This window comes from Patiria miniata, unplaced genomic scaffold, assembly GCF_015706575.1.
Source record: "Patiria miniata isolate m_02_andy unplaced genomic scaffold, ASM1570657v1 HiC_scaffold_28, whole genome shotgun sequence".
Taxonomy (NCBI): domain Eukaryota; kingdom Metazoa; phylum Echinodermata; class Asteroidea; order Valvatida; family Asterinidae; genus Patiria; species Patiria miniata.
Genome location: NW_024037067.1, coordinates 5,459,256 through 5,483,400, shown reverse-complemented (window position 1 = coordinate 5,483,400; position 24,145 = coordinate 5,459,256). Strand labels below are relative to the sequence as shown.

At 39.1% G+C, this 24,145-nt stretch overlaps 2 protein-coding genes across 2 annotated transcripts; one reads left to right on the top strand and one right to left on the bottom strand.

The window, feature by feature from the left end:
• The first annotated feature begins 8,401 nt into the window (after positions 1 to 8,401).
• LOC119734921 (Golgi to ER traffic protein 4 homolog) lies at positions 8,402 to 13,880 on the top strand. The gene is made up of 8 exons (XM_038208557.1): positions 8,402 to 8,585; positions 9,404 to 9,482; positions 9,991 to 10,072; positions 10,494 to 10,649; positions 11,207 to 11,345; positions 12,174 to 12,314; positions 12,833 to 12,984; positions 13,589 to 13,880. Exons 1-8 carry the CDS (start codon positions 8,476 to 8,478, stop codon positions 13,675 to 13,677), a joined length of 948 nt encoding a protein of 315 aa, XP_038064485.1. The 5' UTR covers positions 8,402 to 8,475; the 3' UTR covers positions 13,678 to 13,880.
• Positions 13,881 to 15,247: 1,367 nt separating this feature from the next.
• LOC119734767 (DNA polymerase delta subunit 2-like) lies at positions 15,248 to 24,009 on the bottom strand. The gene is made up of 11 exons (XM_038208319.1): positions 23,915 to 24,009; positions 22,593 to 22,849; positions 21,714 to 21,835; positions 20,767 to 20,890; positions 20,068 to 20,182; positions 19,751 to 19,946; positions 18,674 to 18,754; positions 17,903 to 18,060; positions 17,559 to 17,686; positions 16,689 to 16,790; positions 15,248 to 16,075 (listed from the first exon to the last, which is right to left on the bottom strand). The coding sequence occupies exons 2-11, from the start codon at positions 22,768 to 22,770 to the stop codon at positions 15,945 to 15,947; spliced, it is 1,335 nt and encodes a 444-aa protein (XP_038064247.1). The 5' UTR covers positions 22,771 to 22,849; positions 23,915 to 24,009; the 3' UTR covers positions 15,248 to 15,944.
• Between the last annotated feature and the right edge of the window lie 136 nt (positions 24,010 to 24,145).

Sequence of the window (24,145 nt, the reverse complement as noted above, 5' to 3'; positions counted from 1 at the left end):
TTATGGTAAACGCATGGTGTTGTTTGAAACATATGTGTATGTGTGTCTTATCATGTGTGTGAAACTCCTAGATACAAATCTATGTTGTATTTTTCTGTACTTTGTCAAAGAGCCTAATCCCATTCATAATTACGTTTAATTTGTAACTGGTATATCACTACAAGAGCTTTATTCTTAGTCAATATTGTATTATATGTCAAAGGATGAGAGCTGATTGAAGACAATTGAGTAAAATGACCTGGTACACGGTACCCTGTGGAGACATGGGTATAATAGGGAACACAAGATTGTATACGTCTCCACAGGGCAATTACTATAGGTGAATACGTCTCCACAAGGTTATCACGAAATAGATATATGGATTTAACTCAAAAACTAGGAATTTTCTAAGATGTGTTGATGTGTTGCAAATTCGAGTGAAGTATTTATGCAAGGGATATTGAGTCCGAATTTAAGCCCAGGAAATTAATTTTGGTTAAAATAGGAGCATTTTGAAACTAGATTTTCAAACGCAATTTTTTTTACTACACTAGAATTAAAAGAAATGACTCCACAAGAATTTCAGTATCTGTGTTTTTAAAAATCCATGTTGACATTCCAATTATCTGAAAAAGGCGACTAAATTTAGCGTTGAATGACTATTTAATGTTATTGAGCAATTGCAATTGTAAGCTGTGTAATACGTAGTGAAGAAACTGAATGTTGGTTTTCATTTTGCTTATTCAATAGTCTGGCAACCATTTCCTAATTAAGGTTCAAAGTAGGGATACTTTAACTTTTCACAATCTGTTTGGAAATGTATTTAAATTAAGAAACTAAATAACCAACATTCAAATAATTTGATATGGTAACATTCGTGATGATCATAGTGTAATGCTAATATCAAAAGTGCAAATAATGATCTGTCTTTGAATGCTTGGTTTTGTTTGAAATATGTGTATATTTGAAATAGGTGTATATGTGTATGTTTTATCTTGTGATACAAATCAAATGTGGAAATTCCATTTATCTGAAATAGGCAAATGAAATTTATATAATGTTTGACATTTTAGCAATTTTTAATTACTATTTAAAAAAAATGTTCTTGAATTGATGCAGTAAGCCGAGTAAAATATGGTAAAGGAAAAAAAAGCGGGTTTTTATTTTGCTTATTCATAATTTTTACAATTGTTTCTTATTTTGGTGGAAAGTGAGATGTTGAAAATATTTTGATGTGGAATTTAAAGTTGGTATATACATGCTTTTTCAAAATTTCGATTTTCTTTTCCAAACAAAATTTAAAGGAAAATAATGTCATGTAACAAATAAATTTGCTTGTTTGTTTTTGCAGGCTTTTATACCGTTTTAAAAATTGGTTTGAAATGGCGTACTCCAGTTCAGAAAATGCGCACACTATAATCAGAATGAATTAGGAGCGTCCCGCTCTTAATTCAAAAGTTGAAATCAATTAATTGATTACTAAAGTCGTGGGCCGATTTTTTGTGGGTGCGATGTCTCATTGGAATGCTCGTAACTAATGTTATGCTAGAAAAAAATATCAATTTAATTTGAAAATCTATTTTCCGGGTGCTACACCACAAAAAGCATGTATACACCAACAATTGAACACTGTTATCTGAAATACAAAAGTATATTTTATGATTGATTTCGTGAGTATTTTTTAATGTATGGGTTTCAAGTGCAGCTGTTTTTAAAATGTTAAAGTGTACAGTAAGAACCCGGAAAGAACAACTGATTAAACAGCTACATATTGTGTATAATTACTTGTGAATAACAGACAATGATTATGTTCCGATTGTGTTTACTTATTTGCCTAACATTCCATGTCAATATAACATGAAACTCCGTAATCTGTTACCATTAATATGCATATTTAAATGGTCTCATAATTGGATAATGTGTAGGCACCTTGTAAATTTTGATGAATGTAAAGTTGACTTTAATTCCAGTTGTACATTGTATTTTTAAAAAGCCAAACCCCATAGCAGCAATATGCAACTGGAAGCATACTAAAACAAACGAATTCCATATTATAAAGACTGTTTTCATGGAAAATTTAGAAAGAAGTTTTTAGAAGAAAGGTTTGACTTTGCTGGGGCCTCATGCACGCACAAAATTCATATAACTATATAACTTCTATTGATTTTCATGTATAACATGTTACTAGCAAAGTTTTGATTGGTACACAGTTTCGATTTAGACATTGATATTAGAGTTCCCTTTACATGATCATGTACACAATAAACTTTTATTGAGAAAAAAAAATGATATTTTGATTATTGTCCTTTCTTTGGCGTACCAGTTTTCTTTTTATTAAATATAAATAAATTAATACCGTGTTATATCTATTACCAGGGGTCATATGAAGGGCAGGGATGGGTGAATAATTTTATATATTACTTGATATACAAAGTCTACCAAAACTTTACAAAAAAGGGCGTACATTTCCACGTAGCTGAGATATAAACTGAATATTCATATATTCAAATTCCTTCTGAAAGGCTGAGCCCTGCGGCTATTGAAATTGAATGGAACTGCATCTCTAGCTATATAGACACACACTACAAAAGACTCCTGAGCCGGTTAGTTTTGTCTAAAGGCGTTTTGCAATTCTATTTCTGTTGTGCACGTGTACCGTAATAGGCTTAGAACGAAGACGACCTGTCCAGCGAATGCAAGGGAGTCTATTTTCTTTGTTCATTTCCTTTGTTGAATCTGGCGTTAACAATAAAATGTTTCCATTGAGGCGAAAGGATTAAACGCCGCTATCTTTTTCTGCGCTTGAGTGCATCTGAATGGGTGTTTTTCAAGCGGAAAATCACGAATTACAGCTCTTATACAGCATTTTATCCCACAAAACGATACTTTTTGCAGAGGAAATTGCATTCTGAACAAGACTGTAGTTTCAAAATGCAAAAATTCGCCGTATTAAGACAATCAATGACAATTTTTTTGGCAGTTCCAAGCAAAAACTTTCCCCATTCGAACGTAGGCGGCGCTATATATATTTCATTCGTGCGCGTGTACTGAAATATTGGCCCAGCGTGTGCTCGACACTCATACTTATAGACATTAAGGGGCGGGGTCCGTTTTAAATAGGTGGGGCGTGGGGGTTAGGTCTGGTAGACTATAGACCTGATACAAAATATGGCGAGAAATATTAAAAAATTAAGTAAAAATATAGATGCTAATAAATACGATAAGTATTTATGAGTTTTGCACTAGTGTGGAATTTCAATTCAACAGGGATGTTTATTGGGTTTAATAATGTACAGAAATGTCTTTTCTGAGTTTCTAGCGTTTCTGTAGAGCCTGTTTTTCGAGATTTTCTGCGAAAATCTTCGGATATTCCCCGTGTGGAAATTACCGCAGTGTCCCGCCTCGATGGCTGGCGCGGGCCAAATTCCCGGCAAGAGGCATACTGTACATGCTGTACTGTGAACGAAATATACATAGCGCCACCTACGTCGGAAAGTGGAAAGTTTTTGCTTGGCACAACCAAAAAATTCGTCATTGATTTCCTTAATACGGCGAATTTTTGCATTTTGAAACTACAGTTTTATTCAGTATGCAATTTCCTCTACAAAAAGTATCGTTTTGTGGGTTAAAATCCTGTATAAGCGCTGTATTTCGTGATTTTCCGCTTGAAAAACACCCATTCAGATGCACTCAAGCGTGGAAAAAGATAGCGGCGTTTAATCCTTTCGCCTCAATGGAAACATTTTATTGTGAACGCAAGATTCAACAAAGGAATTTAACAAAAGAAATGGCCTTCCCTGCATCCGTTTAACACGTGCGCCAAATGTTGAAACTGAGGATTATCTCGTATAGCGGCCAACTTATTCTCCTTTTTTCAACGACTGTTGGTCGCCTCCAGCGGTACGAATACCTAGGGGCGACTGTGTTGGTCGCCCCCAGCGGTATACCGCTACAGGCGACTATTGTTGGTCGCCCCCAGCGGTATATCGCTAGGGTATACCGCTACGGGCGAGTCGCCCCCAGCGGTACGTATCTCTAGGGGCGACTGTGTTGGTCGCCCCCAGCGGTATATCGCTAGGGTATACCGCTACGGGCGAGTCGCCCCCAGCGGTATATCGCTACGGGCGACAATTGTTGAGCGCCCCCAGCGGTACGAATACCTCTAGGGGCGACTGTTGGTCGCCTCCATCGGTACGAATACCTAGGGGCGACTGTGTTGGTCGCCCCCAGCGGTATATCGCTACGGGCGACTATTGTTGAGCGCCCCCAGCGGTACGTACCTCTAGGGGCGACTGTTGGTCGCCTCCAGCGGTACGAATACCTCTAGGGGCGACTGTGTTGGTCGCCTCCAGCGGTATATCGCTACGGGCGACTATTGATGAGCGCCCCCAGCGGTACGTACCTCTAGGGGCGACTGTTGGTCGCCTCCAGCGGTACGAATACCTCTAGGGGCGACTGTTGGTCGCCTCCATCGGTACGAATACCTAGGGGCGACTGTGTTGGTCGCCTCCAGCGGTATATCGCTACGGGCGACTATTGATGAGCGCCCCCAGCGGTACGTACCTCTAGGGGCGACTGTTGGTCGCCTCCAGCGGTACGAACACCTAGGGGCGACTGTGTTGGTCGCCCCCAGTGGTATATCGCTACGGGCGACTATTGTTGAGCGCCCCCAGCGGTACGTACCTCTAGGGGCGACTGTTGGTCGCCTCCAGCGGTACGAATACCTCTAGGGGCGACTATTGTTGGTCGCCCCCAGCGGTTTATCGCTAGGGTATACCGCTACGGGCGAGTCGCCCCCAGCGGTACGTACCTCTAGGGGCGACTGCTGGTCGCCTCCAGCGGTACGAATACCTCTAGGGGCGACTATTGTTGGTCGCCCCCAGCGGTTTATCGCTAGGGTATACCGCTACGGGCGAGTCGACCCCAGCGGTACGTACCTCTACGGGCGACTGTGTTGGTCGCCTCCAGCGGTACGTACCGCTACGGGCGACTATTGTTGAGCGCCCCCAGCGGTACGAATACCTCTAGGGGCCGCAGTGTGAAACTCTGTCCCCTCGGATGAAATTCTGATCTCCTAAATCGACAGCTTTATGTCCCACAATCTCATAATTAAACGCCTAATTACATCAGGCACTGCACTCTGAACACCTGTACTGTTAACGAAATATATATAGCGCCACCTACGTTGGAAATCGGAAAGTTTTTGCTTGGCGCAACCAAAAAATTCGACGGATTTTCTTAATACGGCGAATTTTTGCATTTTGAAACTACAGTTTTGTTTAGTATGCAATTTCCTCTGCAAAAGTATCGTTTTGTGGGTTAAAATCCTGTATAAGCGCTGTATTTCGTGATTTTCCGCTTGAAAAACACCAATTCAGATGCACTCAAGCGTGGAAAAAGATAGCGGCGTTTAATCCTTTCGCCTCAATGGAAACATTTTATTGTTAACGCCGGATCGAACAAAGGAAATTAACAAAAGAAATGGCCTTCCCTGCATCCGTTGAACACGTCCACTTTATGCATAAATCTACACCAGTACCACTTTTAGTTCATTAATTTCTGCAGAATTGTTGCAGTTTAAACAATCTCCGTTTCCTCAGTGAAATATCATCTCCTTAAATGGTTTTATTAGAGTGAAACCCATAATTACTTCTTCCTATGACTGTGAGTTGCGTCTACGAGTGTCTAGGCTTGTGCAAGTGTTAAGCCCAAACAAATCCCAGTTGTTTAACACTGACAAAAACACACTTAAAACCTTGAAATGTTAGTAGGTTTGCTGCACGGAGCGGCACTCGCGATCCGGCGGCCCGGGTTCGAATCCTATGGGTATATGTTTTTTTTCTATTATGTTTTAATATTTGCTTTTAATAATTACTCCTTTGTTTTCCCTTTCATCATAATATCTGATATTTACCCCCTTAATGGTGAAAGAAACTCTCTGTAATGGTGAACTTATGGGAAAATTCAAGTACTAGGCCTATATTTTCTTTCAATGTTTCTAATATAATCATTCTAATTGTTTTCCCATTTTTCTATTTCACTTTTCCTCCTACTTTCGTTTTTGTTCTGTGTAGCTTCCCCCCAACTAAAAAGAAATAACAGACGAAAGATAATAACACGCAACAAATTAAACAACTTCACTTGATATCATTAAATTCATTCTTTTTATTTCTTGCCTTCTCACTATCCTTAACTTCTGGATTTGCTAAAATCAATTGAGCAGGTTGATCTGAATAATTCAAAATATTAAGTGTACTACTTGTAAAAGTACATGAATGTGCATAACAAGTTTTTTCCCGACAAATGTGGCGAAAACATTCTGTAGGCTGTGATGAAAATTAAAAATCATTCCGCAAATTAAATATTGCTGTAAATACATTTTCTTTGAGAGTAAACTGTACAAATTATTCTTTGTAAAATATAAGACAAAAATATATTTACATTTGGGCAAAATTACATAATAAGAAACTGATGAGCTACCAAAGCAATAACCATCAAATACGTGTCAATATTTCACTCAAAGACATTTTTGAAAGGTTTTTTTTTTATAAAACATATAAAGTTTAGATAAACTGCCTGTGTTTTTTTGTAAGTGCGGTTCGGGCCAAAGTTTGCAGGGATTAAATCTAAAGGAGTAAAAACACATCGTAAAGTCGGTATATACTGTACGTGCTTTTTCAAAATTTCGATTTCCTTTTCCGAACGAAGTTTAAAGCATAACGTCATGTAACAAATAAATTTGCTTGGTTTTTTGTTTGTCTTGAAGCTAGCCTTTATACATTTTTAAAAATTGGTTTTAAATGGCGCGCTCCAGTAATTTTAGCACACTGCTCAGAACGAAATAGGAGCGTCCCGCTCTTAAATCAAAAGTTGAAATTAATTAATTAATTAATTACTAGTCAGGGGCCGATTTTTGTTCTTGTGATGTCTCATTAGACAGCTCATGTAATGCTAGACCATATCAATTCAAAGTGCCACCACCCAAAAAGCACGTATACACCAATTTACACATAAAAATAGAACGATGTGGCGCAAGACATCAAGTATAATTGATTTGTCGATGATAACAGCTCAAAATTCTTGCATCTGGTGTTTCACACAAATGAAGCAAAACATCATTTTTTAAAATCCATTTCGATCTACTTTTCGAACACCTTGAGCCCCCCCCCCCCCACCTCCAAGAAGTTAACAATTTTTTTGGGGAGGGGGATTTTTTTTGTTTTTGATCCCAAAATTTGACCACGGGTGATATGTACATGTATTTGGCCTATGTTTGAGTAGTATAATAGGGGTGTAAGTGTCGCCACCAGCATCAAAATAGCCCCCCCCCCAAAAAAAAAGCACAAGAATTGGTTTTTGAAAAATAAATCGAGAGCCCTGCAAAAGCAAAATCCTGGGTGTGCCACTGACAACGGGCATTTCTTGAGTTGTCGTCTGGACACCGAATAATATGTTGTTTTTGTTACATTAAAGTTTACTCTAATTCGGATAATATTTTTCGCGCTGACCTGACCACATTCTATTGTTTTGAATTGATTGCAATACATTTATTGTTTGACGAATTTTTCCTTAATTGATCTGTTTAATATGGGCGGTACGTGCCATTAAGGTAAAGCAAAAAAAAATATTACGTAAAGCAAAAATGACCAATCAATAGACAAAATGTCAATTCCACACGACAGGTATATCAAGTTAAAAAAAGGCCATGTCTGTATTGTTTGGAGAAATTTCAATGCTTGGCACAATTTGATTAAAAATGTTAAACCCCTGGCAATCGTTTTAATTTTGGCCGAAAATTCCTTGAAGTTTAGCGGTCTCAAAACACATTCCACGTGTTAATGAATTTCACTTCTGCAACAAATCAACTTGAACACAGCTCCTGTTCAACTTAGAACTGATCGCAGAATTTGGAGAAGTACCTACGCCTCAAAAGCGAAAGTTCCATAAAATGATGACGGTGTAAAAAACACCAATTAATTTAAGTAAGATTTGAGGCTTTGCATGGTGGAGATACTAAATAATGAAAGGTTTGCGGAAACACCATGTGCGAATAATTTCTCAACTAAGAGAATGGTTCTGAAAAGAACCAGAGGTATAAAGTAAAGTAAATACTTTCTTAGAGTTTAGTTTATACCTCTGGTTCTTTTCAGAAACATTCTCTTAGTTGAGAAAATTATTCGCACATGGTGTTTCCGCAAACCTATTTCGCTTTTGCTACTGAAGTGTTTACTTTCTTAGAGTTTAGGCACTCTTCTGAAGAAGGTCAGAGCATACTGACCGGAACGTCGAGTTTATACCTCTGGTTCTTTTCAGAACCATTCTCTTAGTTGAGAAATTATTCGCACATGGCGTTTCCGCAAACCTTTCATTATTTACCAATTAATTTGCGTCCGGAATTAACTAGCGCCCTCTAACGATGATTACATCGAGGCGTGATTATTCGAGTTCGTACCCTCGAATTAATCGGAATCGACAAGTACAGTAACCACAAACAAAATGGCGGCTCCGGGAAGAGGAACTTCTCGCGTTCTGCTGAAGTTGAAGCGAAATGTGGAGGAAGGGAACTACTACGAAGCACATCAGATGTATAGAACGTTGTACCATAGGTAAAGCATTTGAGGGGGGAATATTGCTGTCATAAGTCAACGTAAAAGTAGAACGAGCTATGAGTTTATACTGCCACTGCGCATTTCCATTTGGACCATGTCGTGACATTGCGCATGTTCAAGATGTTGCGTGGTCGATCTCATCAGTACGTACGTGTGCTCATCATGTGTGCTGGTGTGAACTGGATGGGCAGTTAAAGTCCCTTTTCATCAGTTGCATATAGTTTCATACATGTACATACAGTTGAAAAAGGAAAGAATTTCATATTACGAATGTCACTAGTTTTTCCCTGCATTGCTGCAATGACTCATCAACCATTAAGGAGGGATATCCTAAAAATGTCAAATTAAACTTTCACTTTCAGTAGTCATTTACGAAGCAAAGGATCGACCTGAAACGGAATTTAATACACCGACTATGAAAATATGAAAAAAAATTGAAACAGAACTACACACTGACTAAAAATAAAATACGAACAAAAATGAAGATTTTGGAGGCTTTTGAGATAGAACCGTCGCGTCGCAGCTTAACTGTGTTGTGGCGAAATTTTGAAATCACAACGTGCGCCTGAAACGAGTGTGGTAACATGTCTCCATACAGTGTGATGTACATGTATATGTGTGTGGTTACCATACCAGTTTCTGATGCGCGTTGTAAATTTCGCCACAATAAATTAAAAAGACAGAAGATATTGCAAATGTATGATATAAACAAAGAAGATGGCAGAAGAGAAAGAAAGGAAAAGGGCGGGACGAGAAACTGGATTATTGTTTTACTTGTCCTTGGTTATATTGTATTGTTTTGTATTATTTCATAGGTACATGGCACAGAAGAAGCATGCTGAGGCGATAGAGTTAATCTACTCAGGAGCATCCTTGCTACTGAGCCACAACCAGGTAAACAACATCAACTCAATATCTAAGGCTATGGCTAAGCTGAGATAACTAGGTTTAAAAAATAATCAAATAATATCTAAGACTATGGCTAAGCATAACTAGGTTTAATTAAAAAAAGAGATCAAATCAGTATCTAAGATTATGGCTAACCTAAGATAACTAAGTTAAAAAAACAAATCAGTATCTAAGACTATGGCTAAACTAAGATTTAACTAGGTTAAAAAATAAATCATATAAATCTCCAAGATTACTAGGTTAAAAAAAAATCAAATCAATATCTTAGGCTATTGCTAGCCTAAGATAACCAGGTAAAAAAGATCAAGTTATATCTCAGGTCGAGAAGGTTATGACAGTTACAGTTTAAGCAACCAGACATGGAAAATTCAGTTGGAAGAGTTCATTGTTTCAAAAAAAAGAAAAGTAGCTGTCGTGTTACTGAACTATAAAAGTATTAAATTTAACATCCACTGTCTAAAAGTTCTTTCTGATTTCTTCTTTTTTTCTGCAGTATACTAGTGGTGCTGATCTGTGTTTACTGTTGGTTGAAGCCTTCAATACATCTGATACTCCTGTTGACACTGAAAATATAGGTAAAAAATACTTGCTTTGAAGCTACATTCTACACAAAATATTTCCTAGCCATTAACCTTCCTTTTTGAAGAGTTGCAGACTTTTGAATGAGAGATCAACCGGAAAAATATCAGCCCATGTTTAGTTATTGAATTAGTACTTCACAATTTAAAATTTTTGGCTGCTAGAAAATAATTCCGTTTTTGCGGAGTAGGCTGGTTCCCGTCTCACTATCAGTATTGATTATGTAGGGACTGGAAGCCAGTCTGCTCTCAAAGCGGATATGTTTGTAGTTGTACCGAAAACAAAAATATATATATTTTTTTAGAGGGTTGCAAATGTCCAAAACAGGGGGAAAAAGAGGTTGTTTGTTGGAATAAAACATACATTTTGAGCATTTGAATTGCATTGTTTCTGTTGTGTTCTTCCTCCCATGTTCAGATAAAGTAGCTAATCTTGTCTGCACTATTCCTGCCGAAGTGCCAGAGAGAGGCAAGTGTATCAACTCAGCCTTGCAGTGGTCCAAAGCCAGTAACCAAGCCATCAAAACAGGAGACCCAGAACTCCATCAAAGATTAGCCGTAACACTCTGGAAAGGTACGTCCAATTTGCTACTGTTTAGAACCAGTGTTGTAGACGATGTACTTGTTATGGCTCACAAGTACATCACAACTAAGTAAAATTAGAAAGTAATGGCTGTCACTGGCCAATATGGCCCATCAGGCTGGCGTTTGTCTCCGGTTTCCTTGGCCTGAAACAACCGAGAATATTTCTATTTTTCCATGGATGGGATGACAGTCCATTGTAGGCTAACTCCCCGGCTAACGCCGGTACCTATTTATACTCCTGGGTGGAGAGAAGCAAGTGGGGATGAAGTGGCTTGCCCAAGGACACAACATATGACCAGCAGCTGGATTTGAACCCTAACCACTAGGCCACATTGCCCCACATCACAATCACGGACATGAATCATAAGTCAGTTCATTAGTCCAGTCACAAGTGAAGGCAGACAAACAATAACAATAGAATGCCTTTTACCCAGTTTTGTTTCGACAGATACAGTCAACAGCAACAAACCATAATATTACCCACTGTGTACACATACAAATAGACATATCAACTTCTGTATTTCTCAAATATTTGTTCCTTAACAGAGAAGAATTATATGGAGGCGCGGTATCATTTCTTGCACTCGTACGATGGTGAGGGATGTGCCTCCATGTTGGTTGAGTACCAAGTGACCAATGGCTACCCGAGTGAGGTGGATATGTTTGTAGCTCAGGCCGTCTTTCAGTAAGTTACTTTGTTTTTTGGGGTTGGGTTGGGGTGGGGGTGGGTTGGGTTGGGTTGGGGTGAGGGGGGTTGGGGTGGGGTGGAGTTGGGATGAGGTGGGGTTGGGGTTGGTGTGGATGGGTTGGTTTGGGTTTTGTTTTTTTAGGTTTTTTTTTAAATTTGTTTGAACCACAATTGTAATCAAAACATTGCAAGTCAATTGCAAGTCAATTGCAATAGATCCAACTCTGGAACTCACTATTTTTTGCAACTTGTAAGGCTTTGTCTGAAACCATAAGAATTCATCAGGCAACAGACGAAGATGCAGTGTGCTTAAAAAGTAAGTTCCAGAATGAGAAGTGTTTGAAGTTTCACCTACTACTACTACTAGATGATTAAAATTATACATTATTATTAGTGACAAGTTTTTTGAATAGACAAAAGGTGTTTTTTACTGTGGAAGTTTATACAAAGCAAAAGCGATGGGTAGGAAAGGATGTTGCAGCCTGACGCCGCTTTTAGGCCTAACTCACTCTTGGCACAATTACACCAGTCAGAATAGGGCTCGCTCAATGACGGCCATCTCTGTAGGAGAACTGCAACTGCGTATTTTACGCAATCCAGCACGGATTGCGCAGTGTTGAAAATCTTCCAAATGCGCGCTTGTTGATCGAAATGTGCTCGAAATATGACGCAGCCGATGCGCGTTGTGCAAGTTGACGCTCAAAATTGCCGATGCACGTGGATGGTCTGCAGGAAATGACGTCATTTGAACGAGACCTATTCAGAAATTTATTATGTTCCGTAGTCGACAAGAAACTTTAACAATCTCATTTTTTTTCCCTCCAGGTACTTGTGCCTCAAGAACAAGGCCTGTGCCTCGCTGACGTTTCACATTTACACCGAGAAGCACCCGGCTATAGAGAGCGGTCCGCCATTCATTCTGCCCCTCCTGAATTTCCTCTGGTTTATGCTGACGGCAATAGAAGGGTAAGTCTAAATTCTGATCACTGTTAAAAGTTTCTTTTGTTTACCAGAGATGGAAGGCGGCTTCTCATGCATTTTGTTCGTTTCCAATAATAACACCACTCAAATCCATAGAAGAATGTTCAAAACCTAACCTGTTGAAGTTCCAGCTCAGTGGATATTACCCATTTTGAGAAAAGTGGAAAAACCATGCACAACCTTTTTGATCACGAAACAAAAATGTGTCCATAGCACACTTTTATTGCCAAAAAATCAGTCAATTGACTGATCGTTGGAAATCACCTACATGTCTTGATTTCTTCTAAATGACAGCAAGCCAGACGGAATAATTTCACAGGGTGCTTAGTACCAGTACGATCTTTAATCCAAGTAAGCCCTTGGATAATAATTCGGTAGGTTACTTTTGGGGATAAATGCAAATGATCCTATATGCCTTTAAGGTGCCTTTAGAAAGGTTTTTTGCCAAAGTCCATCTTTCTATAAAACTAAAGACAGTGCTGTTATTTTGTTTCTCTCTGTAGTGGCAAGCTGACTACTTTCACGGTGCTCTGTGAGCGATATCAGCCCAGTCTCAAGAGAGATCCCGTTTACTTGGAGTATCTGGATAGAATAGGCCAGCTGTTCTTTGGTTTGCCTCCTCCGGCTGGGCCCACTACGGGTGGAGGGATGCTAGGTAAGTCACCCCCACCCCACTCCCCAGCCCAACACCCAGCCCCCCCCCCCCACCCCAACACCCACCCTGGTAGCCTTCACAAAGCTTCACAAAATGAAAGAATTTTCATTCTCAGTATCATGCATAGGAACTATATAATTAATATGTAATTGACCTATCACCGTTTGCGAGTTAGCCACGCGCCTTCGACAACCCTATGGAATTTTGTACGCTAAGTTTTAATTGTCTCAGATTTTGCTCATTCGGCGTATCTCATGTAATTAAACAATATTTCATGAGCTGCGTTGACTCGATTCTACAGCGATAGGTTAATTATTGTTAAAGTCTTTAAAATGCTGCAGATCAGTTTCAGGGGGAGGGATACAAAGCGCTAAGTAACTCGGTCACACAGAGAGTCACTACACCAAAAAAACAGCACTGTGGAGAGCAGTGAAGTGTGACCGAATCTGCCTGCTTGCCCTGAGCTTCACCACAGAAAAAAACCTGTTCAGGAATTTGAAGTGTGGGTGCTAACTCTATGGGCAAAATCAGTTTTGCAAAAATGGTATTTTCTGCATGGCGCAGACATTAGTAATGGAGCGTTTGTCTCGACTTTCCCCCACAGATAACCTGCTGCGTGGTTTTCTCGGCGGCGAAACGGGGCATGATGAGGGCACGGGCTCGTCAAGGCCTGCAGAAGAGGAGCTGGACTGACGGCAACATAAAATTATCAGAAAATATTGGTACATGTAAAATTAATGTTCATCACTGTCGAGCGCGGCAAAGAGTTGCTGCCAATTTTTTTGGAAGGAACTGTTGACCAGAGTCAACTGCTTTACACGCAACACCTGCCATGAATGTGTTGCACGTCTCAACTAGCCTGCTCTAGTCATCGTCAGGAGACAGTCTCATGATGACGACTAGAGCAGGCTAGTCGAAACGTTGAGACCAAAGACAAGTTCTTTTAGAACTTAAAGCAGGACTGTTCTTATCAGAATAAAAAAAATACTTAGCGAAAGTGATAATAAGCCGGACAAGTTCTTTTCAGAACTAAATATCTTCTAAGCAGTAGTTATTACCACATGGTGTTACCTAGTTACCGCAAACCAAAACGATATCCATCACCTAGTAATAATCAAGGAGATTACAGACTAGGAGTTTTGGATCATTTCTCTGAATCATTAATTAGATATCATGGTTAATGTCACTGACATCACACTTTCATAAATGCTAGAATTGCCCAGGTATCAAATGATTTCAAAGTAATTTATTTCCTATTAACTGCCCTTCACTGCACTAAAATGCAGACTTTGCTGAAGGTTGCTTATCCAAATGTTGAAGAAAATGCAGTTGAATTCTTTCCCTATGGAATGCTTTGCCTGCAATTCTAGTCATGTGCTATTTTGTGTTCAAAAAAAATAATAACTTACAACGGCAAATATTACAGTAGAGTTATTAAATTTTCAAAATGTATTTTTGTTGTTTTTGCGTAAGCTTTTGAAACAGATTCTGAGAATCTGAGAATGTTGTCACGCGAATTCAGATAGTTATTTAAAGTGGTTATTAATTTAAGGAGTGTTTCACGCTAAATTGCGATCGCAAGAATTGGAAATAAATCAAGATGTATTAATAGGTTTTTGCTAAAGCAAGAATTTTTGAAATTGTCAATTTTCTTAAACAAGATACTTCTTGTGTGATGAGTGTCACGGCAAGCTCGGTGGTTGAGTGGTAAGGCCAAAAAAAAAAAGTCTCCAGTTTCTGGTATGCGCGCGTGTCGCTGTAGCCATGCGCGTCGGCAAAATGAAAAAAAAAATTCAATGAAAGATGATGTCTCAAAACCGCCAAACTCACTGGTTTGACTGGAATCCTGCTGCTGCACAATTTTAACGTGTTTTTGGATGGGGTTATGATCGAGAATAAGCTTTATGTGGCCTCTCTGGACTCCCATGTATTTGCACTAAGTTTAGTCGGGCACCATTTGCAGTCATCAGCCGACATTTGAGGCAAAAAAAAAATAGGTAAAACAAAAAAAACACCACTTTTTGGGCAAGCTCCATACCAGAAACCGGAGACTTTTTTTGGGGCCTAAGACGTCTGCACTAGTAAGCAGGAGGTCGTGGGTTCGAGTCCCATCCGAGTAGTTTGTAAAAAAAAATTCTCGTAAGCCCTCGGACAACACCGAGTGTTCAGTGTTTATAAAATTCATTGGCAAAAGGCAAAACCCAATATAAAAAAGATTCTTCTTCCTAAAAGTAAAATAAGTGGCTACAAATACATGTAGATGTATAACTTAATATATATGCAGCAAACCCCCAATTGGGGTTTAAGACTTTTATTGGGATACAATTATTGAAATTGGTAAACAATTGTAGTATTCACAACTTAGTTTTCATTGATTCTTAATGGCATACAGCCACGACCAATTACACTCCGTACATGTTAATCTCAGTGAAATGAAATAAACTCGATTTTTGATGTTACTGTTGTGTCCATGTATTATCAGTGCTAGTTATAGGTAATGGTGCGCATTTACGGGTAGTACGGAAACAGGTTACACTATTGAAGTAAAACACGGGTACTCGGATACCCGTAATCGAAACCCCACCCCGAATCTCGGAAGTTGTCTGAAGGGCCTTTTAGCTTTACGGTGTAACTGCAACTTTCGCGAGCGTCAAAAAATAAATATATTTCATAACGTGAAATCTGTACTGGTTTTGCATGTAGCCTGGTTTTCATTATGAAAATTCCACACGAATGGCATTCAAAACCTTTTCTTGGTCTTGTTCGCTTTTGGACTTTGAATAAAGCAGAACAATTGTGCTTTATAGCCAATGAACACACTGTGCAAAAATTGAGAAGCAGTCACAATCACATGATGTTTTGGCTTGAAACCAATCTCTGCTTACCGCAAAACGTTAATGCTAAGCATGACTTGTGTGCATGGGAGATCCTAGAAATTTGACACGAGGCTGTCGGGCATCTCACTCTGAGCCGATGTTACTTGAGAACACGACAGGGGTGCACTGCAGATTGCGTAGATTCAGCAACACGCAGGCATGACTGCTGACAAATCGCGGGACCGTCACTAATAAGACTTTCTGCCCAGCATTACCTACAAACAAAACGAAAGTAAGGAAACTGATGTCAATGATGAAAAGGATACACAACAACAAAAACCTTACTCTGAATTCATCAGAACGCAAATTTTCAGCATGTTTGAAAAATTGAAATTTGCTTGACAAAATGAAACCATTCCAGAAGCATTTTTTTGACAGATTGAGGAAACATTACAAAGTTTTTGCTACGGGGGTGGGGGATGCAAATTCTGTACTTGCTTTATTAAGTAAAGATAAACTGAGATATATTGCAGCTGCCAAAATAAATCAACAAGTCACAACATTGTATCGGCTACGAAAAAACATACATGCAGAAAACTAAAAAGCATAAATGAACCGGAGCAGTGACAGATGGTAACAATTTCCAAAACATTCGATTCCATTTCTGTTTACTTTTGTAGAAGAACTGGTCTTGATGTAATGTAAAGATGCTACCAGATAAGTTTGCCGTATGTCTACAAGAAAATTTAGGTTTTTCAGGGAAAATAAAATTCGCAAAAGATGAATGGTGAGATTTGAAAAGTTGGAAATCTTACAATTGATTCTAAATATGGACAGAAGACAATTTTAGGATTTTTAATCAAGATTCTTAAATGGCTGTTAATTTACCTTTGAAAATTCTACTTTGGAATTTGGTCTGGTTGCCGGCAAAGTAGACATGTGGACACTCCGACATGATGAACGGATCCTCATTGTAGTAAGGATAACAGGCTGCCAAAATAATTTTAAAATGATTAATTACACTTAAAGGGAATGTACATCATTGGCTTTTACTGCAATTTTCATAAATGAACTATTTGAGGGGTTAATATAATGGATCAAATATTGTTTAACTACCATGTTTGAAGTTTTTGTGTTCGAAAATGCTTGAAAAACCAAGAAAAACAAAAATGTTTAAGTAGTCTGGTTCCCTGACTCCACCAAAGATAAAAATGGATCAATTTATAGATGTCAGAAAATTGTAAGGTAACGGGGACCAGTCTAGCTGGCCTGCACCCGTTCATGAACATGTAACCAATAGCAAACAAAATTTGGACTGAAAAAAATTGTAAATTGGAGCAGTAGTTGAAAAATAGTTTTTCCAACGGTGGTCGGCCGACCACCGTTGGAAATGTATACAAAAATACAATTTTCTTGAAAATGACTTGACACCATGTGCCATAATTTTACAGAATGCTTTAGGCTGGCATTTACCAACATCCTGGTAAGGTATTTTGTAAAAACGTGGTAGTTTTATTTTTCGATGTTTGCAAATGTTGTATATTCCCTTTAAGGAATGTACAGAGATTTTTTTAAAAAGGCACCATATTATTTAATCCTTTCATTTATCTGCATTTATGTTGTCTTTTCGAACTGTCTCATTTAAATCTACATCTTTCAAGCAAATTCTTGAATGATGACGTATTATTTTGTTTTGTTTAAAGTGGAACGTTTACAAATTATATTTAGAATTATCTTGGGTTGAAGTGGCTATCATACCAAGTGTGTCGGGAGCTGTAGGAGCGATGTGATTGGCACTTAGGGTAGCCTCCAAGATTCCAATGCCATCCTCCATGTCCGTGTACTGGAATATGTCTGTAATGTTCTGGCCCGAGGAGCCAAGAAACCTGAGAAAAAAAGTAAAAAAAAAATACCAACAAGATATTAAAATAAAATAAACCACATAGAAAAACTGACTAGGTGTATTATAATCATTTTTTTCAAAGTTGAACAAAGAAATTGACTGGAGAGGGGTTTGAACCTGCGACCTCCGGATTACCGTTCCGGTGCTCTACCAACTGAGCTATCCGGCAAATTCAAATAAGAAATAATTGAATCCTTACCTGACACCATCGACGGATGCCTCGTAGGGATTGGTGACAGACTGCATTGTGGGATAGACAGACGCCTGAGGGAACATACATCTGTGCAGAGGCTGCTGGGGTAGGAAGCAAAAGGCCGGGTCGGATGGGCCTGGCATCACGTCCACAGCGACACAGCTCTGTCGTGAGGTCAAATCAAAGGTTATACTTCACAGACAACATGTTTTAAAATCTGGATAGCTCAATAGCCATTGTGCGCTGTACTTATGTTTGAAGCCATGCGCTGGTTCCCAATCTCTCAATTTGAACCATGGTATGGGAACCAGTGTAACCACTCCCATTGTACATTTATCACAAAATTCTAAACGCGATTCAAGTATATTAACACTTTTTGTCTTAGCAGAAATTAATACAAAACATATTTAAGTCACAAATTAATTTTAATTTCTAAGACATGAATAAATATAATAGCTTGTGGTTATATTATGACAGATTTGTTTCCAATTCCATTGTTATGGGAGTGGTAATATGGTGGACGATGACTTCACTTTAGCCAATAGGCTATCCAGAAAGATGAAATTTATTTCATCATTAATGATAAAATATTCATAGAATACGTAAATATTCAGCACAGAATCGAACATCGGGGGCCTGAGAGATTTCAATGTGAATGCACAGACTTGGGATTTCCCCCATATTTCTCATCCTATGTATAAGTATTCAACTTACAGAAACTAAACAATTATGAAGAATATGAAATGAAACCCTTTGCAAAAACGAAACTCCACTCACTGCTAGTTGCGCTAGTACATCGTCCAAGGCCTTCACCGCTTCCACGGTACCCGCCTTGACTTTACGACTCAGATATTTGGCCTGAAAAGAATTAAATTATCCCATCAGCACTTGTATTACACTGTAGTACATTATATCTAGTCCTTAACCCTAACCCACCTCACTCCTCCAAAATCCTCCTGGCGGTTTTGGAGGATTCTAGAGGATTGAGGATGAATGGTGATTGAATCAAATGAGGATTCTGGAGGATTGAGGATGAATGGTGATTGAAGCACATGAGGAATTTGGAGGATTGAGGATGAATGGTGAATGAAGCACAAGAGGATTTTGGAGGATTGAGGATGAATGCATTTTGAAGCAGGACTGTCTGATGATTTTGAAGGATTTGGTGTTGGTTATCCTTCATTTAAACACGAGTGCAAAGTTTTGGGATGAGGAGGATTTTGGAGGATTGAGGATGAATGCATTTTGAGGCAGGACTGTCTGACAATTTTGAAAAATTTAGGCGGAGTTGAAAAATTTTGGAGGATTTTGGAGGATTGAGGATGGTTGTAAGCAACAAGGGCCTAGGGGGTTATTAATGAAGCCATAAACCATAGAGGGATGGGACAGGGTTAGGGGGGTATAAGGAGTAACAGACAGGGCGTTTGAGGTAGTACAGGGACTAAAGGCACACATCGTCATATTGAATGTGTGATTCTAAAACCTCAAATTGTGGTTAAGGTTTTTGACTCATGATCAGAGGGTCAGGGGTTCGAATCCAGCTGCTGGTCATATGTTGTGTCCTTGGGCAAGCCACTTCACCTTCACTTGCCTCTCTCTACCCAGGATCATAAATGGGTACTGGCAATAGCTGGGGAGTAACCTGCGATGGACTATCATCCCATCCAGGGGGAATAGAAATATTCTCAGTCGTTTCATGTCAAGGAAACCAGGAATAAACACCGGCCTGATGGGCCATATTGGTTCGTGACAGACTTAACTTTTTACTGCAACAAAGAGAGCGGCAGGACCCTTGAACGTACTACGGCCATATGCCCGGCACTCTCTGAGAGTGAGAAGGGACTAAATACTCACCGTGCTGAGGACATCTGTCTGCTGCGTGTTCCGGCTCAGACTGTTACCGGCGATGATGACCCGCACGACCTTGGAGTAGACTTCCTGCTCCTCGGGGCTCCCTAGCTGACCCGTGATTAAATCCAGCAGAAGCTGAAGGTTCATGAGATGGTGACCCTCCTCGCCGAGACCCAGGCCAGACACCAGTACAACATACCTACACAAACAGGGTGGGGGAAATATGAGTGAAAACAAAACTTGGCAACTATGGACAAATTCGGCAAACAAAATTAGAAGCCGTGGTTGGCTTATTAGTGCAGAAGTCAGTCTATGCCCACCTGTCTTCGTCCAGTTGCTTGGGTGGTAGCTGGACTGGCAGGTCGGCCATGCAGAAATCGTCCACCTCAAACTTGCCGTCATCTCTCTCGTGACCACTGACTGCTACCACAACACCTGGTACAGCATTAAAAGAACATCCAAAAAATATTAGGATTATCTCAAACTCCAAATTCTCTTTGAGAACTTAAAGAAACATTCTTATTCTTATTTGTTTCTACAATCAGCTATTGTGTTTGAGAACGAGTTCAGGTATCTTAGTCCGAGTACTTTGATCTTAGAGTACAAGTTATGTGAAGCCAAGTCAGAGTACTTGGACCACTGAGTAAGTATCAATAAAACAGACCACGTGCACCTCCAAGTAAGGAGATTTTTTTTATTTTAACGAAAATTACTGAATTTCTCTTTGAGTCCTAATATGATTGAGTATGAGTACTTTGATGACAGAGTACGCGATAGCGAATAGTCAAGTTCAAGTACTTTGCTTCTTGAGTGCATGTACCATGACTTAGAGTCTGATTATTTTTATATTTGAAAGTGAGTACTCTAAAAAAGTATGAGTCCTGTTTTGCGGCTACAGCTTTTGGCTCTTGCCACTGGTGTGTTACTGTGGATGTAGACATAGCCGTTTGTAAACAGTCTCTGTTCAGCCACAGCCTTTGTCACAGCGGTTATTTTGCTGAGTTGCAAGTGTTGCTTACCAGTGATGGCTTTTTGCACGTCCACGTTGCCAACTAAAACGATCCTTTGGAGTTCATCTTCCAATATTAGTGTGTCCGAGTCTGCAATGTACTTGTCCCTTGCTGGTTGGGGTACCAAGTTATGCTGCAAAAAAAGAAACATCAAACATAATTATTCAAAAAATCCTGATCAGGTTTATTCTCAACTTGCTTTCAAACTAAAAATTCTAAATGACATAGCCCATCATTTGCATACATATTGTGCAATACTTGGTTTTTAAGAAATCGTTATGGGTTTTATTTTTAATATATCTTATAGTTGAACAAAGCAATTGACTGGAGCGGGGTTGAACCTGCCACCTCCGGATTGCTGTTTCGGTGCTCCACCAACTGAGCTATCCAGCCCTATTAAAATAATTATAATGTACGCTCAGTTGATGGAGCAATCCGGAGGTCGCAGGTTAAAACCCCGCTCATCGACTTTGAAATAATTGTAATGAGGGACAAGATTGTCAATTTAAAAAAAAGTCTGAAAATTGATGAAAGGTCCGAAAGATGCATTTCTTTCTATACCGGTACTAATAAATAAAACTGATTATGTCTCTCTCTCAGATTCCAAAAGTCAGTTTTCCTGTGTGATTTATTTGAAAAGTTTATTTAAAAAGATATTTTTCCATACATCCAGCAAGTTCTTTAAGTATCAAACATCAGTCGGTTGTCATTGATCATTGGTGAAATTTAAGCCATTCTAAAAAAAAATCTGCAAAAATTCAGCAGTACATTACGTTGATATGATGCAGTAAATTTTAGAGACAATTACAAAATTGACTGAATGCAAAGAAATCAACTGGAAACACTGTGCAGGTAGGGACGGGTATATAATTATCAAGTTTTTATTTCAAGGGGTCTGACAAGTAGAAATAATCTACAATGGCAAAATTGACTGGCAAAATTCTAGATGTTCTTACGTCCTCGCTGATCTCCTTGAGAATACTGGGCTTCAGCTCCATGCTCTTGAAAAGTGTCCCAACAATGCAGCACTTCTCTTCTGCCTTCATCTCATACAACTTGCGCATCACAACTGACTCTCCTGAAAAGAAATGAATAAGGATCATATTGAGATGTGTCAAAATGAATCAGTAAATTTTCTGCACCAGGTTCAAACAAAGCAAGAAGGTTTTAAAGCTTCAGTCCAGCATTTGCAGCTATCCAAAAAGTAACTGACAAAATTATTGCTGAAAAGCATACTTGGTTTAAAGATGGTAACGGGACTAAAATCCCTGTGATATTACTCGTTCTAGCAAGCTGTCATTTTAAAGAAAACAATGAAAGAAGGCCATTTCCAACGAAGACGCATAGTTGGAAATTTCCATCAGTAGTTCGTTTTTAATTCAGCGAAAAGCACGCCCTCGTTGGCGGTTGATGTCATTCATCAGTTCAGTGCGCGACATCACGTAGCTGCACTTGGCTGAATGAGAGCATGTTCAGGACGCTGAATTCGGGCGCAATTCAAAACGTGACTCTGCAACTTTGCTTTGAAATCGGGATCCTAGAATATTTTTTATTTCCCCTGAAGATACAGCATTCACTGAGCTAAAACTTCATCAGGTTAGTTGGTTAGCACCCTTCTTTAGATATTGAGCACTTTTGTTGCTTCAAACAAACATAATGCAAAAAATACAAATGATGTACTCTACCTTTAAGCAAAATGAGAGAAACTGGCAGTTTTAATTCGGTTTGTAACCTTGGAAAAGTTCACGCCAAATCAATGTTTTTTTTTTAGCGGATATAAATGACGCAATCTCAAGTGCAATTGCTAGATTTATGGTATATCAAAGCAAATTTACCCCATCTCCTTTTGGCAGTCTCCAACAATCGAGGACGCATGGAGCACAAGCGTTCAGCGTAGAGATGCGCATACTGCCGCTGAAAATTCCTGTCCTTCTGCAGAAATCGAGTGGACAGGTTCTCGTAGGTGGAACTTGGTCGCTGAAAGGTGACATTGTCTGTTGATTCTTCTGACATATTTAATTGTTTCTTGCTGATTGGATGGGATAGTGTAAGTACGCCTGGGGTTGTCCTGTAGATCACATTACTTCATGCTCTGAGAAAAAAAAATAATAGAAGGGTGCACATAGATATTGTATAGCCTATAGGGTTATGAGAAGTACAGGGACCGAACACACAAAAAATTCCTGCAGGATCAAGGATGGAAACAGACCTTTGGGTTTTATCATCTGTGTCATATATCAATCATATCCTCTGCATTCTGTTAATCATTCAAAGTCTGTGATGCCTTCCTCCATGATTGTAACAAGGACAGCCAATAAGGAAACAATGTAACACTAGTAACAACAGGCCTATGACCCTACAATGATTATTTAGGATGATCCTAAGCGTTATGTTTATGCATGATTTAAGTCATTGACATATTTAGTTGGGCGCTGATCGGGCGATCATGATGGATAACTCAAAACAAATTCTCCAGAGCTGTGAATTAGAAATAAAAGGTGTTCGACTGGCGACTGGTAGCAGCGTGATCGACTGGTAGCAGTGTGATCGACTGGTACTAGTGGTAGCAGCGTGATCGACTGATAGTGATACTTGATAGCATCATGATTGACCGATAGGGCAGCTCGATTTACCGATCGTGCACACCGACTGGTCGCGCCCTACATGCATACCGAACGTGACATGTATATGTATCCATCTTCAAGTTCAAGTTCAAGTCACTTCGTCCGTCAACAGGCGGCTCCAGGGGGACCAAGAACCCTGTGTTTATGACCCCTCCCCAAACCTACCACCAAAAAAACTGCCTTTTAAAAACAGGCTAAGCCTGGCCATAACAATTAACATTAAACCCCCATATAGTAGGCCCCCATATGATAATGGATGATGGTAAGAGAACGAGTGAAGACTTTGTAACTTGTTTTTAAATAGTAGGCCCCTAAAGATAAACAGCGCCCCCTACCGTCAAAAAAGGTCCTCCCCCCCCCCTCCACAAAAAAAATGATTTTGATCTGCCCTGCACTGATTTTTCACACTCGATACACATATTTCAATTTTATAATGTTAGCGTAATTTAAGTAAATATACAATCAAATTAATATCTTGTTTGCCTTTGCATTTGTTTACAACTGACCAACTATCAACTATTTATTAAATTTACCTCAGGTTAAACTTCGCGCGAAAGAACTTCAACTTGCGGGAAAATCCTGCGCCACGAGACATTCGGCTCTTTCAAGCTATGTATTTTAAACGTTTTAAATGTATCACTTTTTAAATCTATTCTACTATAATAGCAAAACAATATATTTATAATTTGTGGAAAAGAATATAATAAAAATATAATGTGCGCTATTTTTCAATAATTTATATTATTTTTTTTAATGTAATTTAG